The following is a 20,443-nucleotide window of genomic DNA, read 5'->3' as shown; positions in this document are numbered from 1 at the left end:
GGAACTATACAGACTTTCAAGAAAAAAGGCTGCTCACAGAATAAAAACATTCTAATATTATATTAAAAATATGCTTTAAGCTACAATTGTAAAAATCTTCAGATTTGAGATTCCACTGGAGCTTACCCAAGGAGAAGAGCCAAGTATAATAAATAAGGTGGGAAGTTAGGGAATATCTAGAATGCAGTGACCTGCTATCAATAGATTTAAAATACTCTTGTGAATATAGTAGTAGAGGAAACAATACCAATGCTTTTCCCTTATGAAACATGACTGAGAAAACGTGTGGAAACATTCAATAGAAAAGGGATAAGAATTGGATAAAATTTACTATTTTCTATGTAGAAACCTGAAAAGTCCAGATAGCACTTTCAGAGGCCAATAATTTAAAACAGGTTCCCAATGTAAAACATATGGACAGTTATGTTGTATCATGCATCTTTCAGTACACATCTATGTAACATTCTTAAAAGTGAAATGAATCACCAAGCAGTGATTACTAATTGACGAACAGAGGAAGAGACGTAATCGGAGCGGTAAACTGTTTTTCTTGTAATTGCAAGGCTGAACATTTTCAAACACCTGCTCTGTGAGAATAACAGTCACATTTTCAGAACAGTATGCTGCAAAACTAAGGCAGATAGCTCTCATGTACAACCCCCACTGTTACAGTGAGGAAAGCTGTGCAGTTTATCTTTCTCATACACCTCAAATCTCTAGTGACAGCTCCCCTAAAATAAAGTAAGTGCTGCTGCAAGATATTGGAGGGAAGGACTACGCTGTCCTTACATATATGAAAGCAGAGAATAAAAATTGACAAGCTAGCTTATTAAAAAAGAAAACACCTTCCCATTACTCATAGCCTATAACAGATTGTTTTAACTTTAATTATCACAAAAATTAACCAGGCCTTAAATACTGCATTTACTTCTTCACTGTGAAATTTATATCCACCTTCCAAACAGAAGAAATAAGTTAAAAAAACAAGACATACCACGCTGAAATCTCCCCTAAGTTAAAATAATTTATTTTCCTTTTATTAAAAAGCTTTAAATCTTCATCAACTGGGCCGCAGTGGAAAAGCCCTTTAACATACTACAGTGCCTTAAAAACAGTAAATGATATTGTTTGAGGTCAATGAAAGGAATACTGCAATCCTATATCAACTCTGCATAAAGGGTGCTGGAAGTTTCATATTTCTTTTTCTTTTTTCTTCCTTTTCATTCTTTAATTTAAAATGAAGGTTTATTTATAGCTTGCCTCACAAGACCTTCCTGAAACGTCCCTTAGAGAGATTTTCAGAAGTATTTAATAATTTAACTTCTACCTATTTTGAAAAACTAAGAAAATATTGAAGAATTCTCCTAACAGAAATATGATTCCCCAAACAAGCATAAATATATGATTTTGGACTGCTGCTTATCTACAAAAGCCTGACAGATATTTTAAAAGCTTGCACATCTCATTCTAGTATACATAACCTCAGCATCTTTACTGAATTACTCACATTTTCATTTAAAAATAGTGATTTCTATAATTGTACAACATATTTTTTTTGTGCCTATTCTTGCCTGTCACTAATTGAGCGTACTTCATCTCCTTTCTGTATGGGAAAGAAGATTGCTCTACTGCTGCCAAAATCAATCTTGCCTCTAATAAGGATAATTACTGGTCGATATGCTTGAATCAGATAAATGAATGACAGACATGTGAGAGTGATTCAAGTGAGTGTTCACAGCTATATTAAATTAATCTAACACAGGGGGGAAATGGGTAGCCAACACTGTTTCCCATACAGTAAGTATTTATAACTAATTCTCATGAAGATCTCATACTTGCATAATTGATCCAAGAATTAAGAATAAATCCTCCTTGATTTGTGCCTGACAACGAAACCTCCATTCCATTCCAAAAAGAGTCCATTACACAGATCCTGAAAGATTAAACCTTATTTACTATTAACCTATATATTTTTTTGCTATAAATGTTTTCTTGTGGCTATTTGAATTGAAGGCAAAAGAACTGCTCTCTGACTATCATTATCACAATAAGGCAAACTCTGACAGAAAAGCTACAAAAAAAGTAGCACGTGCATAGGAAGACGAAGACTTGTTTTTTGTCTATAGCAGGACAAAGACTTGTTTTCAAAAATGCATTAACAAAAGCTAAGAAATAAATTCTTTATAGTTTAGTATATTTTGCTATGGTTACCCTCCAAAGCCCTCGTCATTTCCAATCACTCTAGTAGAAACTGAACCAGCGTAAGGGTGAAGTACCCTGCGGAGAGCATCAGAGGCACTTCTGACCCCAGAGTTTTGATTTAATCAGCAGTGAGTAAACAAACCTGCCATTATCCTGTAACACGGTTGTTTCACTCCCTGATAAACTCCAAGAGATCTCCACCGAAAGCTGTTAACCACAGAATTCCTGTCTGTGTCCAGATCGCTCCAAGTCACAGATCACTGGAGCCAGAATAGGACAGCTGAGAAAAACAACACTGTGTATCTGCCTTCTGCAGGTACTATGCAAGCATACTGCTATTGGCCAGAGACAAAGCTCATGGTCTGCACTACTCTGACATTTATCTATGAGTACTTAGTTTTAATTCAAGAAGCACTGCTGTTTCTCTGAGAAATCTGAGTTCTGGACAAGTCCCTAATGCTTATGCTGTGGGATAGCATTCAGTATCTGGACAACATAGTAGTTCATTTAGCTACAAATAGTGACCAAAAAACCACCAATCCTAACAGATGAAATGGAGATTTAATTAATATTCTATTCCCAGCCACAATAGAAGAGACTAATCAGACTGTTAGTCCATTAGTAAAGCCACAAGGTTTCACTCCAGCAGCTCTGAAGCAGTAATGGTTTTTCCCATGAAAACTTGAAAGAAAAGGTGAAAAAAAGGTTTGTGTGGTATGATGGAAAGGAATGTCACACACAGCTTTGGTCAAACATTCCCATTAAATATTTTCCCATTACCTCCTAGGTTCATTCACAGGCCAATTGCACTGGCTATTTACCACGGAGGTTTAAGATAATGTTTACTGTTCTTAACTGTTTTCCATTTTCCAAGACTACTAAAGACTTACTTTAAAAAAATGCCTTATGAAACAAACAAAAAAAGTTACATGTTAACTGTTTATGCTCTCTCTTTGCAGCGTATTTTTTTGCTACTCTTATTTATATTCATTCTATCAGTGAGCTCGCAAACAATTGTTGTCTTGTTGTCAAAAGTCTTATAGTTTTCACTGAATATTTGAAATAAATGACTAATGATGCCCTTCTTCAGCAATTCGAAGTAACTCCATTTGAAGTCACTTACATGAAAAATGATCTCTTTGTAGAGACAGTAACTGGTGTACTTGTGCTCTTTTCCAGCAAATAAAAGCGAAATGCAACTTCATATACATAAAGACTAAAAGCAACAACAAAGAAACATTGCAATTGCATATTAAACCAAAATATAACATACTAAAGATGTTTGATATTTAGTTAAAAAGTCTCAAGCAACAGTATATATTTATCCTTAATATCACTGACTGTTGTACCTGCATTTTTGAAAGTATGAGAATATGGCAACCAAGAAATAAATCAATACAAACACAGTCATTAATTATTAAGCTGCTGAAAAAATGCTTTGATTAACTACACACAAGATACAAACCTATCAATTTATAGACACTAATCTTACGAATTCATCAATTTATATATATAGACTTGACGGATCATCTCAATAAATGGCATGTGCAGCTTATAAAGTGTAAAAGCCTACATCTTTAAACTTTGTTTGCCTTTACTCATTTGTAATTCATCTAACACTGCAATTTCAGAAGGAAAAGCAAAAAGTCAAAGTAGAAAAAGTCAAAGGATATAAAAATAGAAAAAATTTGAAAAAATATACTGCTTTGATTTTAAAACACTACTTATAGCAATCTTTCTTCTTTTATACTCAAGTCAAAATGTTTAACTGTGTTTTTCTAACATGTGTAGAGTTGAAATTGGAAGCTGGACAGTGATTGTAGAGGTACTGTTAGTGCTGGCTCACTGAAAGCTGCGTCGTAAAATCAGCGTTTATGAGAATGAATTTTATTTCCATTCTTTTCATTTGATCCTTTATACTCAAAGTAGGAAAATGACACTTAAATTTTATAGCTACAGATGAAGAAAAACAGCAGTACTAAAACTCCATAGGCAAAAATAATTTACTACTGTTTTAAAAAGTACTATATAAATATAAACACCTATAGAAACTTACAGTACAAAAACTGTGAACCTGCTGAGATTCGTACACATACTTAAATTTTTACTGTCTGAGTGGCCCTACTGAAGTCACATATGGGCGCCTAATTTTGTTTTTCCAGCAACTTCCTACTGCTAGTTCTCCACTCTTTTGATCCTCCCACATTTTTAAGCAACAGAACTGCATCTCCAGATTCTGAGAAAAGTCAGCAGCAAAACAATCTCTTTTGGGTTGTCTTGCTGTATTATCTACCTGAGAAAGGGAGCAGACCTTCTATTCCAAAGAATTGAAGAACAGTATTCCCGTAAAACAAAGTTATTTAATGCTAGCTACATTCCTTCTGAAATCAAATTAGGTAGCTTCTCATTCTAGAAATCTTAAATCTCAGTGAAAGTTTCTGTCCTCTATTACCAACTTCCTCACCAGCAAATGAAGATGCCATCACTGTGAATGGAATGAAGTTATTTTGTTTCTTGTGCCCCAGAACTGAACGGCTCACATAAAAACCTACCTCCCACACTTTTATCTTACATAGTTTGTTTCCTTTGATCTGTCAGGGAGCTTCAGAGGGAGTACTGAGGCATTCACATTTTGTCCCAGAAAATGGTTATGAAAACTTGATTACAATATTAGTATCAGAAAAAAACAATATCCAACAGAAATCTGAACAAGTTGAGCACATCCATCCATATGGTGGATATAATAATTCAGAGGAGAAAATTCAATTTCAAAACTGAATTTAAATGCCTAATGAACTCCAGCACAAGCAGTTTTGTTGTGCTAAAAAAAGACTACTGTGTTCAAGAAGTGAATTAAGAAAGGCATAGGAGAAAACAATACCCTGAAACACTACAGCACAAGAAAGACAAAGCTAGTTGACAGACCACAACAATTAATGGGAATGCAACTGTTTGCATTCTGTTTGAATGCTTTGCAATCCTGATTGTTTTTAACAGCCTTACTTATTTACACTACTGGGGAATTTTTACAGCTATGATATTAAGCTTCTATACTAGGAAATACATCTGTTGACTGAAATACATTCTACAGGAGTTACAAGTCTAGTTTTGGGGACAAGCAGGAGTTTGTGACACAATGGCATTTCATCATGATGAATGGTGGAATGAACAGCATGAATGTATGAGCCAGAATATGTGTCTCACTTCACAGGTCCAAAAAAGTTCACACTAGCCTCAGAGCAATACAATGATAATACTGAAGCAGAGATCTCCAACTCATCAAAGGCCTCATCCTAAGGTTTTATTTACTTATTTATCTGAAATAATATAGAGACTAGCACTCTACTTACGGTCATAATTCCCGCAAATATGGAATAAAAATAAATTACAGCAGTGGTAGCAGGTTACTTTCTGTATATGGGGAAAAAACAAATGAACGATCTCATTCTTATTTTGAATAGTAGATGATAGAAGAAAATTAAAATAAATACCGCATCAGTAACTTCTATCTCATACAGCTTCTGAAACGTCCCCCGATCAAAGAAGAAAAGCTTCCCACTGCCACCGCCTTTCTTAACAGAGGTCCCTGTGACAAGTATTTTATCATCTGGGCTGAAACAGCAATCTGTCCTGTTAAAAAAAAAAATACACCGTCACACTGAGCAAGCATTTACTGTGCAGTTAACTTATAAATCCCACTCTTTACAAATAATCCTATCTGTAACACCTTTTAACACAATGCTTATAAAAACGTATTTTGTCAGTTGTCATCTCGTAACATAGTTACTAGGCACAGTTCATATTTATAATTACAACTGCATACAGGATGTGCAAAACTAGCAAAAAAACCCCAAAAACCAGACAACCCCTCCCCCCAACAAAACTCCTCTTTCTCTCAAAAGCCTTGTGAAGTTTTCCATGTAGAAAATAATAATAATAAAAAAAAAATCTTTTCAAATCTAGTTATCATCATTCAGTAAGAACTTAAATCAGTCTTGAACTTTGTTTTCACTGATGATACATTCTTAAACGCTACACAGCAGTTTTATTTATATAGTTGCTAAAAAATGTTTTTTAATCTTTCCTCTATGCTTTAAAATACAGTGACTGGTTGTGACTCCAAGCTTGACCCGTACCTAATCTTCCTTTCCAAGGACTTGTTCTAAAGGTATAAATTTTCGGTAGAATTGGACTTGACTGTGCTACAGGTATAGAAGTGCAGCTAATACCAATAAAAACATGGAATTTGATACTTAACAATATTCTGCATAATACACTATTTTAGTAGCAAAGAACAGAGTAATCAGTACTTATAACATCATAACCTGAATTAATACCATGCAGCTTTATGTTATGTCTGCTTTTCAATCCAGCTTTTTCTTTTAATTAATCATAGACCAAATAGAAATGAGACTCACTTGATATATCTCATTACACAAACACAAGGCAATGAACTGGCCTCTTCCTGAAAAGTTTCTAATCTAATTAGGCATAAGATATATGAGAATAAAAAACTGCATTAAGTAAGCATAGCTAGCTACAAATTATCACAAGAAATAGGAGATATTTGAAAGCAGTTGTTAAGTCCTAAAATAGCCAAGAACATTACTGCACAGTTCTCTCTGCGCAGGTTTTTTCTCCACAGTTCCAGACCTATTGAGAAAAGAAAAATTCATTTCTTATATGAGTTCAGAACAAATCATATCTTAATGCACATTCAATTGCCTCTCCTCCATAGCACAACAACCACTGTTTCTTCTAACTGGAATAACTTAAGATTACTTACATCGGAAAAAAGCTAGATAGTCTTTCAGCTGAATGAAGAGGCTTCTTAAATTGTCTAATATCCCATATCTTTAATGTATCATCTCCTGTGAAACAAGAGAGACAAGAGTTATTAAAAAGGAATTCAACAAACAGAATGATACAGTTGAAGCATTCAAAACGGGGAAGTTTTTTGGTAGGTTTTTGAGCCTCAGCAGCAGTGAAAATGATGATAAAATACTGAAGGAAATGAAGCCCTCCTGCTTCTTTAGTCCACAAACAGCAATATATTACAACTTCAGTATGGCAAACAGGGCCTGCAATCAACCTAAGTCCTTGGGGAAGGGGTAGAAAGGAAGTAAGTGAGAACAAGCGTACTATAATTAAACCTTTTCACACCACTCCGTAACACCTTTGGCCATAAAAGCCAAAGCAGAGGTTATAGTAAGACATTTACAGCCATTCTCATCTGTGTTTGATAAACATGGTGCGATTCTGCACACCCGTAAAAGTCAGAGTGTTTATTCCCTTCCCAAAAGTTATGACATATTAACAAAGTGAGTATGAAAAAATAAAAAAGAAAAAAAGAAAAAGAAAAGTTAGTTATTCTTGGAGAGATCAACATCTCCGCCGATCATCCTTCTGGAATACATATTTCAAGCATGAGAATTTGAGCCCTGAGCCACCTCACACAGACACCTAGGAATCTTTATTTGACATCAGTGCTTTCAAAGGTGAAGAGAAGGACTTTCAAACAACAATTTCCTTTAAAAATACACTGAGATTAATTTTAGAAAAAAGTTATACATTCTTCAGAATCTAAGTGGCAAGTAAACGAGTGGCACAGACATGCTTCCTTACTAAGTACAAGTCTTTCTGGAATGTAATAATAACAATAATGTAATTATATACTACTACTACTACTAATTATTATATATATAATTTACAACATAATTATATTGGTAGTAGTGGTATTATTTTTTTTTTTTTGGAGTATTCTCAAGATTCCTAGGCTCTGAGATTAAGAACTCAAAGTAGGCCTTGGAAATAAAATGCAAACACAAATAAATAAATAAATATAACTTTCCCCAACAGAAGAAATCAAGGCCAGCAGTATTCTTTACAGGGAAAGCAGTAATGTGTGGCCTCGTACATCATGTATGTTTATATTAAGACTAGAATAACTCCTAACTACAAAATATTTTTAAGAAGTGGACAACTTAAATAAATGATGTCTAGAGCAGAGTATATTTCTTTTCATTGGGAAGCTAAATATGATGAGGAAAAAAAAAAGAAAAGCTGACTCTATTTTGGGAATATCATAGCATACACCATCCCAAGCACTTCAAAGCATTTGGTTTTGTAACATGAACCTTCCCTTTCCTCCTCCCACCCTCAACAAAAGAACACTTATCATCAAGATATTATATCTAAAGAACCACTTTATAAAAGTACACAAATACCATTTGGCTGATCTGCAAATCTCCTGGACAGGACAGATCTAAGGCTACCAATCAAGATTGTTCTGTTCCCAGTGGCATGACCCTTGACATGATCTTCAAGCTGCAGTCCTGCCAGGCTTTAGCATGAGAGTTGTAGTCAGATGTTTAGATACAGCTCTACTACTAACAAGAAAGTATACTCTGCTGATACCAGAAAGACTAAAGAAGTTTTGGATGATTTCTTTTGTCTTAAAGACTGCAGAAATAGTCATAGTAGTCAGAAAGGGAGAAACAGCTTGGCCAATGCTATGAATTTCATACCATCTTTACAAATAATACAAGATTTTACAAATTAATGTTTAAATTATTTTTTTCTGTTCTGTACCCAATATGATATTGGTGCCTGAATTTCATTTTCATTAGGAGATGAAACCAATGTCACTAAAAAAGTATACATATTAATATTTCACAACTCCAAGGATTTTTTTTCCATCAGTGCTTAGTGGGTTTCTTTCAGAGAGCTGCAGTACGACTGATCTATTTTTACTTACTTCTTACGCAGTCAAAACAGTTACTCTTACACAAAAACATATTAACAAACCTGGAAGTTGTGCATTTCAGTGCAAAGCATTCGAAATAATTCATTCTTAGATAATTCAATATTTTTCCTCATGGCAGAAAACTCCAACGATTGGCAGAATTTCCTAAAATTTTTATAGCCTTATTAAACAGCATTTCAAACTCCATTCTTTGCCATTTTAATAAGAAGGATACCAATAAGCAGGCTATAGTTCAATACAATCAGGTCAGACACTGTTTGTCTGGATAAGTACTGTGGGCATAATAATTAAGTCCTAGAAAAAGAATCTGTAGTGAGCCAAGACAGGCAAATTGCTTTTTGTCAAATTAAGGCCAGTGCACTAAGACTAGGAAGATTTTATCTTTATTTATTTACTTTTCTCCAGAAGATACTGACCAAGTAAATGGATGCAAACAGACCCAAAAGAAGAAAAAGCTTTTACCAATGTAAAGTCCTGCCAGAAACTTGAAAAGCTGAAAGTCAGCAACAGCCTTCGAGAAGATCCTATTTTAAGAGGGTATCTTGTCTTGAAAACAAAACTCAATGCAAAAACAAAGCATAGCCTGAGTTGAAGAGGGCCTCAAAGACCATCTTGTTTCAACCCCTCTGCCATTTTCAGGGTCTCACAAGAGCCGAGTAAAGGGGGACAATCACCTCCCTCTCCCTGCTGGCCACCCCTCTGTTAATGCAGCCCAGAACACAGTTGGCCTTCTGGGCTCTGCAAGTGCACACTGCTGGCTCATGTCCAGCTTCTTGTCCACCAGGATCACCAAGCCCTTCTCCATAGAGCTGCTCTCAAAGGATTCTTTGCCCTGACCCAAGCACAACACCTTTGCACTTGGCAAAACCTCATTAGGTTTTCATGGGCCCACTTCTCCAGCCTGCCCCAGTTCCTCTGGATGGCTTCCCTTCCTTCCAATGTATCATCTGCACCACTCAGCTTGGTGTCACCTGCAAACTTGCTGAGGGTGCACTTGATGCCATTCACAATGCTCACTGAACAACAAAATACAAGGACTGACATTTTAAAAAAGAAAATTCTCTGAGGGGAGAAGGGCACTACAGTGGGACCTGGATAGACTTGATCGATGGGCCAAGGTTAATGGAATGAGTTTCAACAGGGTCAAGTGTCGGGTCCTGCATTTTGGTCATAACAACCCCAGGCAACCCTACAGGCTTGGGGAGGTGTGGCTAGAAAGCTCCCAGACAGAAAGGGACCTTGGTGTGCTGATGGACAGTCGGCTGAATATGAGCCAGCAGTGTGCCCAGGTGGCCAAGAGGGCCAATGGCATCCTGGCTTGTATCAGGAATGGTGTGGTGAGCAGGACTAAGGAAGTCATCCTGCCCCTGTACTCAGCATTGGTGAGGCCTCACCTCGAGTACTGTGTCCAGTTTTGGGCACCTCAGCACAAGAAGGACATGGAGGTACTGGAGCAGGTCCAGAGAAGGGCAACGAGGCTCGTGAAGGGCTTGGAGAATCAGCTCTATGAGGAGAGGCTAAGGAAGCTGGGGCTGTTTAGTCTGAGGAAGAGGAGGCTGAGGGGAGACCTTATTGCCATCTTCCAGTACCTGAAAGGTTCTTACAGTGAGAGTGGGGCAGGTCTCTTCTCACTAGTGACATGTGACAGGACGAGGGGAAATGGCCTCAAGTTGCGCCAGGGCAAGTTTAGGTTGGATATTAGAAGGAACTTCTTTACAGAAAGGGTGGTTAGGTACTGGAATGGGCTCCCCAAGGAGGTGGTTGAATCGCCATCCCTGGATGTGTTTAAGAGCCGTTTGGATGTGGTGCTCAGGGATATGATTTAGCAGAGGTTGTTGTTGTGGTATTGTTTCGTGGTTGTTTTTTAAGAGATAGGCTACTGGTTAGGCTGCGGTTGGACTTGATGATCTTCAAGGTCTTTTCCAACCTGAGTAATTCTATGATTCTATGATTCTATGATACAGGATAAAAAAGAAAATAAGAAAAAAAGAAAAGGCACTGTATGAAAAGGCTTACCATAATGGAGCATGAGAATGTATCGTGTTTACAAACAATATACCCCTTTTGCTAAGGCTTATGGCACACACAAGGAGAAACACCTCACACAGCAAAGTATAGACTTCTGCTTTCTGCATTGGTTCAGCAAAAGGAGCTACAAAAGTTAAACAACAGCCCTCTGATATACTGCAGGTCAGGATCATGTCCATTCTGAGACAGAGGATTGGAAAAGTCACAAATCAGGAGTTCTGCTCTTACATCTGGAACAGCTCTCACCAACATCTGTGTCAACATCACCAAATCCTCTCTTATCATCCTCTCTATACATAAACTTATTTTTCTACGTAAGTTAACTGACAAACCAACCAACACATAGCTATCATGAGGTCCATATATTATAATTAAAGTCATTGTTTCATATTATAACAAAAGCAGATTCTGTACAGACCGCAAGTCAGAAACACATAAAAGGACTCCAAATACTAATGCTCATCTACTGAATGAAGAAAACATTCCCAAGTAGTATTTTTTTCATGTTTACATAAAAAACATACTTTCATGGTAACAAGTGTGTAAAAATATCACTTTCTTAAGTTTCCATCAAGTTACTACCAAATACCCACAAAGAATAACACTGGAAACTCTCATAAGCATGTCCTTATTTTTTTCATTTTCCCTTGTGCTTGCAGCTGAGCTCTGCCTCATCTCTCTTACATCCAACACAGAACTTACATCAGATACAGCAGACTCAATAAGGCTTTCTATGAGAGTCCCCATTCCCCAAACAAAAGTCCTCTCTTTGATCATCAGCATTTGGCAGGTGTGTTCATCTATGAATGCTGGATCCACATCTGCTTTTATTGGTACAGATCCAAAGTAATACATTAGAGCACTAACCGAATAAGTCAAAATAAGGTAAGAAACTTCCTTGTTTTGCAGCGTATCTTTCATACAGAGATTAAAACAAAACAAAAATGCACTGGACAAAGGTAGTAGTTGCAACCATCCTAAGGGGTCAAATTTCTGTACAACTATCAGAATCTGATACAGTTTTTACTCTAGACAGAGCATAAGTAGAAGTCTGTTCCACACAATGCAAAATCTGGAAATAGATGAAGAAAAGCAGGCAAGCAAGTGCCACAAGCAATTAAGATGTGCAAAGGTCATTTCTGGTATCTGCATAACTTTTTGCATAAATGCAAAACAGAAATGAATTTACATAAGTGAAGGTTTCAAGGTAGCACTATTAAATATTCCTAATGTAAGCGTTCTTGATTTGCTGGTGATATTTAAAAGGCACACAAATGTTTCTCTTTAAATCATTTCAAGTAAAGTTTGTCTGTATGTTTTTCAAGAGGCACTACACCACTGGCAGGCAGAAGCAGCATTTTACTTAGCCCAGAGCAGAGAGACAGATGGTTTACCCACTTTCTGAACAGAAAAAGGTTCTCACATAGCACATGTTCACCTCAGTAAGAATCACACTGAGTTTTTATCTCATCCATTTATGGAATACCAGGAGCCTGAACAGCAATTAATAAACAATCCAAGTGATAGTAACATGCTCTAGTAAGCCAAGGGCTATCAAGGTCTAACAAGACCACTGCCACTTTACTCTGAAATATGTGATCCAGGGAACATAAATGTTTGGAATCTTACAAACATGACAAATCATGCACAGTGAAAGTACCATTCACTAGCAGTTGCACATCACTGTAAAAGTCACCAATGCTGCTCAACTCATAAGGAGCAGGGAAAAGGAAAAGGAGACAACGCAAGTGCAGATTTCAGCCCAGAATCATAGCTCCTTCTTCAGAGTTCACAGTAGGTGGATACCTCTATCACGGTACTTTGTATATGTAATCTCACTCTGTCTACATACCAAACTGACCAGATGTCACGTACATATGTTAGGCACAATATTGAACCTACATTAACATACACTGCTTCTCCCTAGGCTTGTTTATTTGGCCTTGGGGCCATGCTAATGCATGCACACAGCTTCTGGTTACAGCTGGTTTCCATCCAGACAGCTTGGATTGTATGCTTGCACCTGCCCACAAAACACTGAGTAGACAAATCTCCAGATGAGAAGTTGTTTTAGGCAGATACTGCCCCATCCGGTACAGCTAAAATAATGGAGAGAATGTGTCTTCATGTATATCAATGCCTTCTCAATACTTTTATAACTGTTCTAACTGAAATTTTAAAAACAAAGTGGTGTTTGTTTTTTTCTTTCCCTATCCCATAGACTAATTTTTTTTCCTTTCAAGTATACTTTGGCCGCTTACCTCAGATTATCACTTTTTGATGCTTATAATATAAACTACAAAAAAAATTCCAATTAAATCACAAAAGCACATTGTATTAGAGAGCTGCTCAAAGAACTAATAACTCTAGAGCACACGTGCTCTTATTAGAGAAGTAATAACCTTACCAGAAAGAACTAAGAAATAATCCGTTGTACTTTATTTTTAATTAAGCTAATAATTTCCTTTTTGGTGCTAGGCAAGAAGAACATCAGAATCTATGCAACATAAACAAAAATCTTTAAATGTTTTTAAACTTTCAGTAAGACAGTATTTGTTGTATGGCATATCAAAGAAAATAAGCGAACTGCAAAACACTTTGGGTTTCTGCCTTGAATATCTAATTTCACTGTCTTACCTCCACCAAGAATAATTATATTTAGAAACAGTACAATTTAAATGTCTTGTTTGCTGCGTTATGTTATTATTGTCTTAAGTTCAATACACCAGATATTTCTTTTGACCACTTACCTCCCCGGCTGGCAAGGGCAGTACCATCATAAGAGAATGTCAAGCAGGAAGTATCAGTGCCTGTAGCATGGGCTTGCCTGCAGTGGAACTTTGTATGTACCTGTTTGTCGAACAAAAAAAACATTAAAGAAGCTTTCCTATTTCAAGATTAGAAAACTGTATATTTTGTGCATTATTCCTAAACGTAAATAGAAAACTACGTATATTTAGCATGAATGGGAACTGAAGTTGTATGTTTCATAGCCTTTAAAAAAAGTTGTATACATTTTATATGGCCAGAATAGGCTTTTACAGTGTTTTAATGCAAAAATCAGCTTTTTCATAGCATCAGGTTTACTGAATAACTCCCACTAGCACTGGGTAAAAGGTAGTTAGGTCTGTTTAAGATAAAAACACATTTTAAGACTGTTCTTATCACCCCCCTGTGCAGGCTCATTGCTTAAAACAAACGACAAACAAACAAACCAACAATGAACAAAGGAAAAACATACACACTTTGCAAAGAATTTAAAAGGATTGGAAGAAATTACTTTAGCCAACTTTCAACCCTGCCAAAATTCATGGTTTATAGATTAGAATGAAGCTCAAATATGCTAAAGTTTGTGTTCCGTTTACATGTAATAAAATTCAAGTTTTAGAATGATATGTTTGTTTATTTTCAAGTGTATTTCCCCAATAATCCTAGAGAAACACGTAAAATACTTTCAAAGTAACATCTTTTTCTTGTATACTGCTGACTTTTTGTTTATTAAGTCACAATTTATTTTAATCCCTAAAAATGCTCTATGATAAAATTGGAGAAATCTCAACCAAAATTTTAGTACATCTGCAAAATCCAGCTTTCTCATTTCCCAACCAAACCCAGAGGTCTTGGCTGAGATACCAAAATGCCTATCAGGCAGATAATTGCTGGCTAACTCAATCATCACATTGTCTTAGTAATTTTATCTTTTATTTTCCATCACTGCTTGAGACTACACTGCACCATCTAAAACCCACCAACACGCTCACTGTCTGCTTAATCTTACAAAATGTCAGACAAGATGGCTCAGTAACATTTGAGACTGAAACACTCACTTAAAAACTAATCCAAACTAGGTCAAAATACAAGATTAAAAAAATAAATAAAAATTGTACAAGCATAGTTACTGAAGGGCAGAAACCCTGAAAAGCCCACCCTGTGCGTTCCAACCCTGTAACTTGCACTTATGATTGCACTGTGCTCGTACACAAACACAGAATGACAGACTGACAAGATGGTGCACCCAGGCAGAGGAGGCAGTGGTCTAGTCTGACTGCAGAGAAAACATGAAACTAATAGCAGGGGTAAGTTACACTGTGGCTGGGAGTCCAGTGAGACTGGACTAGTAACCAAGAAGAAAGAACTGGGACAGGTTAGAACCGTGCTACTGAGCAGAATACAGGAGATAAACCAATGGAGAAAGGAGACAGCAAAGCATCACAGAAGCCCACAGGACAGAATGGATGTAATGAGAAACTACAAGGAAGGGATGGCCCACCATAAAGGAAAGCCAGAATTCACTAAGCCAACAGACATGAAGAACATTTCAGTATGTGGGGAAATTCTAAGATTGGATAAGGAGCCCAGAAAACCTCTGGGATAAAGCATGCAACTTAAGAGGGGATAAATTGGAAGCACATGGGCATTTAGCAGTGAAAAGGGAATGGGGCCAAAGAGGAAGGCGATGATGAGGAATAAAAACGGAAACAGAAACATGAAGGGAAAATGGAAGAAAGGGGAAAAGACAGAAAAAGAGACAAACCAGTTTGCAACAGTTAAATCCTTTAACTCTGAGGAAATTACACTTTTCTTTTGCCATCTTTTCATAACATAAAACTAATTCATATAGGTTTAAACTGAAACATTAAAGAGTTGAATATTGCCTGGGCAACCATATCACACCTTCTCACCTATCTGTAAGAAGGGGAATAAATAACGCCCTTCCTCTCACAGAAAGAAAGAAGACAAGACATGGAGACATGAAGACCTTCGTGTACCATAATGAAGATTGTAACAGCAAAATATAGAGTAGTAAATACTGTCAGAGAAGTGTTTGTGTTGTACAATGACAGACCAAGAACCACAACCTGAACAGGACACCATACAGAGCAGCTGCACCGTGATTCCTAACCAGGTAACTCAGTATTACAGAATAAAATGGAGACTGTGATCACACAATGTAGATGCGTTGCAAGACTGATTTCAGTTTCCACGGGATTCCCTGGTTATTTATCTTTGACTGTAACTTACTAAGGCTCCTTCAATGTCCTATTTTGTATGCAAGAGATCTATGCTAGTAAAGTAATTAATGTTGTTTACCCATACAAGTATCTGTTCTGAATTTGGTCCAAACCATAGAGAATCTATGTGTTATGACACTGATAATGATGGAAAGCTTATTTGGTGCACAGATTCAGTTTGGTTTTGAGAGAAGACATATAAGTCATTAATTCCACCAATGACACTTCAGCAAACAACAGAGAGCTTCAAATGTAAAGCATACAGTTCTTTCAGTATTAACAGATGGAATGTAAAAGCCTATGTTTAATCACAGCACTTGTTTTGTAATTAGTGTCTCTCCTCGCCAATTGCATGTGTACTGGAGAAACCCTGTGGATAGACTGCAGTTACAAAAATGAACAAAAATTGCAAGACTTTTTGGGAGCTGTTAGTAAGTATTGGGAAACATATTTTTTGCATCCAGTTGAGAAAAATGTCCAGATATGCAGTAACATATAGAGGAGAAACTGTGAATTATTTATCAAAATAAATTTTCTGTAGCGTTTGGTAAACATTAACAAGCAATTAAAATGATGTATTTTCTGTCTAAGAAATACCACAGACATCTGCAGAAACATGATAAATGATTAATAACTACACCTAAAATCTGACAGAAAGATTACAATAAAGTATGTAACTATTTCAAATATATTGTAAAAAGTTTAGTTTAGGCTCCACAACACATGTCAACCTGTGACAGCATCGCACTGACACACGCATGTTAAAATAACATCCTGTTTTCCATTTTGCTGCCCAGTTTCACTGCAGGTTCTTGAATGTGTGTTTTTTTCCCCTGTTATTTCATTCTGGATCAATCTAAAATTACCTATCCAGCCCTTGTTTGTCTGTTTGTTTTTTTAAACACACATTACAATAAAGCAACTAACCAAACCTTTTTCTTTGGGTCTTACAAGTATGTAAACATACGTATTTATACAACACATAAAATACTCTCTCCCCCCAACACATAAGGTTTCAGGAGTATTTTATCCCCCTACTTCACTGCCCTCTGGTCAAATGTACTGATATTTTCTTTAAGGTGAATTTATGAACCCATTGATCCAAAAGGAACCGTTTCCTCCGGGAAATAATGGCTCACTTGAAACCTGTCACTCAGCATACAGTCCTTCCAGTGAAGTACCTACACTTCAGCTAAATCAGTAACAATGTGGATATCAAAAGACTCAGACATTATTTTCCTCTTTATTAGACAAAAAAAAAAATACGAAATCAAGTGAACAAATTTAGCTCAACTCTCTCCAGCTTTCATACTTCTGGCATTCGCATGAAGCAAGACTCATCTTAAAAAAAAAAAAAAGATGGTAAGACTGCATCAGAAATTGTGTCTTTAGAAATGAATTCACTCAGTTTACCACTGAAAAGACCATTTTCCTAACTTTGAGCTCCGCAAGCCTGCCCTCCATATATTATTCTGCAAAGGAATATAACCCTGAATTGTAAATCTAAATCAAATTTTAAAATGATTAAAGGTTGCTCTAAAAATGATAGAAGGTTGAACAAGAAGTTTTTACATACACTGGCAAATGTTCACTGCAGTTTTCAAAGAAAATAATGTGTTTGGCCTCTGGCCTCTTAACATATTTAACAGATGTCTAATCTTGCTAACAAATCATAAGCAAAAAAATTGTTATCAGAATGTTTCTTGTTGGAAAGACATGAAAAAAAAAAAAAACAACAGAACTAATGTACACATTTCATAACTTTGATTCGGGGAGGGAAAAAGAGAGCACTGAAACACTACGTGAAGATGTGAAGACAACAAGGGCAAAACGTATCCATGTTTCTCCTTTCTTTTTGTGGCAGAGATGTCCACTATTTCTGAGTATTACTGATGTGCACCACAAAATGTGACAAACTTATCAATTCTTATTTCTTTTTTGACGGTTTATCTATTTCAGCTACATATGTATATATTCCACACTCTATTCTTTAGCAATAAATTGGTCTTCTGCAACTTTCTGAAAGCTTTCTTCAGCAATGCAAGCACCTTCTAGCTTTATATTAGCACATATATCTTAGTTAAGTAATTACAGCTGACTGGACTTGTGTGCAACATGAAATGACAGGCAGAAAACATGAAGCACATGTGAGAAAGGAGGCAGCTGCAAGTATTGAAAAGAAAGATTATAAAAAAAATGAGGATAACAGTTAAACCTGATAGTTCTCAAAGATCAAATGAAAATCAGAAAATAAAAGGGAACTAAGAAGGGACTGTGCAAAAGACAAGACAACAGAAAGACAAAAAGGAGAGAACGACAGAAAGAAAGACTGAAAGACAGACAACGTGACCAGGGCATCAATAATGAATATCCTTTAAGCAAAAATCTGGGAAGACTGGTGGGCAATGTGGGAAGCAAAGACAATGGCCACAAAAAGTGTTTATCACAAAGTAAAGACACACAGAGATGCTTATTGCTCTCTTCCAATGTCTGAAATGTGCTTATAGTCAGAGCGGGGTTGGTCTCTTCTCACTGGTGACAGGACAAGGGGAAATGGCCTCAAGTTGATCCAGGGTAAGTTTAGGTTGGATATCAGGAAACACTTCCTTACATAAAGGGTTGTTAAGCACTGGAATAGGCTCCCCAGGGAGGTGGTTGAGTCGCCATCCCTGGATGTGTTTAAAAACCATTCGGATGTAGTGCTCAGGGACATGATTTAGCAGAGGGTTGTTAGAGTTAAGGTAGTTTGGTTAGCTTGTGGTTGGACTTGATGACCTTTAAAGTCTTTTCCAACCTGAGTGATTCTATGATTAAATGGTTAGAACTCTGTCACACAAACTGTTCATTCCTAATAAGACTCCATGAGAAGTGCTCCATGAAAAGCAGAAGACAGAATGAGTCATTTTGTTCACCTCATCCAGACCTCGTCCATGAGAAATACAATAATATGCTTAAGTAATAAAATTTTTAAACTTCCCACATTGTTTCATGGATATAATATTTCATAGTGTGCCAACACTTTCCCAAGATTGCATGCTTCCCACACACACTTTTCTCTTTCCTTAATGAAACAGTGGTGAAGCAGCCAAGAAATTTTTCTTCCATCTTCAAGACATTTTTAAAAGCAGAGGTAGTAAATAAAGTTAGGTGCTGGAGAAAGTGAGATCCACAAAGTTGCAGCATGTTTTTGGATCACAGTAATATTCTTTTATTATAGATGCAAAAAAGTTTACTCATTTATTACTGCAAAGACGATCAGCTCTGTAACAATCCTGTCTACAGTAAAAAAGAACACTGCCCCAAATTAATCGCGCCATTAGCAAGATGCAGTATATGCATTTGTTTCAGCACACGGAAGGTGTGTTCTGAGCAAGGAAGCTCATTCCCTGAGAGGCCTCCCATCCTTGCTTACAAGCTGTTCCCTCTGTTTCACATCAATGAATGCTGGAAACATCAAAAAAGCTAGAAATGAGGATTCACCCTTACTTATGTGAGTCAGGAGAGCAGGACTAGCTTGGCAAAGTTATCACAAAAGCAAATCATGCATAGCTGAGGTTTAAATAACTGATTTAAACAGACTAAGATACTTCTGCAATATAAATTAACTTGCCCTAATAATCACTGCAAAATTTACAGTTTTTAATAAAAGCATAAAAGCATTCCTATTACCGTTAGCCAGCTTTTTTTTTTTGTAGCAACAAAAGCGTGAGCTATAGAGCTGGGGGGAAAAAGCCATCACCACAAGCACCAACAAACCAGAAACCTTCTTGTTAGTCAAAGCTGAATAAAGCTATTGGTGCTTGTGTTGAAACTGATTGTACCAGGGATGCAATGCCAGAGCTGTGATCACAACTGACATGACAGACACATTGCCAGGACACTCTCCAAAGTGCTGCATCCCCTTTCCCTATTTGTCCATTCCTACTGATCAATGCACAAATGCTTATTCACTTTACTCTCAATTCTAACTCAGAAAAGAAATTTCACTGTACCTTCCCGATTTACCGTATCACTTACAAATTATCAGATATTCATATGTCAGCTAAATTCAGGAATTCCTCCTTTTTTTCCCGAGTAGGTAGTTACAGGCTATAATCAGATCTTTTCCTTAAGTCTCTGTGAACATGATCCCAGGGCTTTCAATTTATTTGACAGCTCTTCAATACCACTTTCCGTGGTGTAGAAATGGATGCTGTTTCAGTAATGGCCATATTGATGCAAAACAAGATTAACTTGTGAAATCTGAGGTTTTAGCATTTATGCAATTATACTCTTATATGATTTGATCTTCTCTGTGATCTTTGAACTCAGTGACATTTTCATGTATCACTAGCAAATCTGAAACACTCCTTCCTTCTCTCAATCCTAACTAACCAATTATGAATACGGTAACCTAACTTTATTTGCAATAAGCAGAACATCTAACTGGCAATTG

General features: G+C 36.6%; 1 protein-coding gene across 1 annotated transcript in view; it reads right to left on the bottom strand.

Moving 5' to 3' along the window:
• Positions 1-20,443, bottom strand: part of WDR70 (WD repeat domain 70) — a 132,053-nt gene that overhangs the window by 25,210 nt on the left and 86,400 nt on the right. The window contains exons 11-13 of the mRNA XM_072359623.1: positions 13,747-13,846; positions 6,989-7,073; positions 5,694-5,832 (exon numbers count right to left, since the gene is read on the bottom strand). Of these exons, the coding sequence (XP_072215724.1) occupies positions 5,694-5,832; positions 6,989-7,073; positions 13,747-13,846 (324 nt within the window). The remainder of the gene's footprint in view (positions 1-5,693; positions 5,833-6,988; positions 7,074-13,746; positions 13,847-20,443) is intronic.

This window comes from Excalfactoria chinensis, chromosome Z (genome assembly GCF_039878825.1).
Source record: "Excalfactoria chinensis isolate bCotChi1 chromosome Z, bCotChi1.hap2, whole genome shotgun sequence".
NCBI lineage: Eukaryota > Metazoa > Chordata > Aves > Galliformes > Phasianidae > Excalfactoria > Excalfactoria chinensis.
Note: the sequence above shows the minus strand (reverse complement) of the source record. Positions and strands in the feature narration are given on the sequence as shown.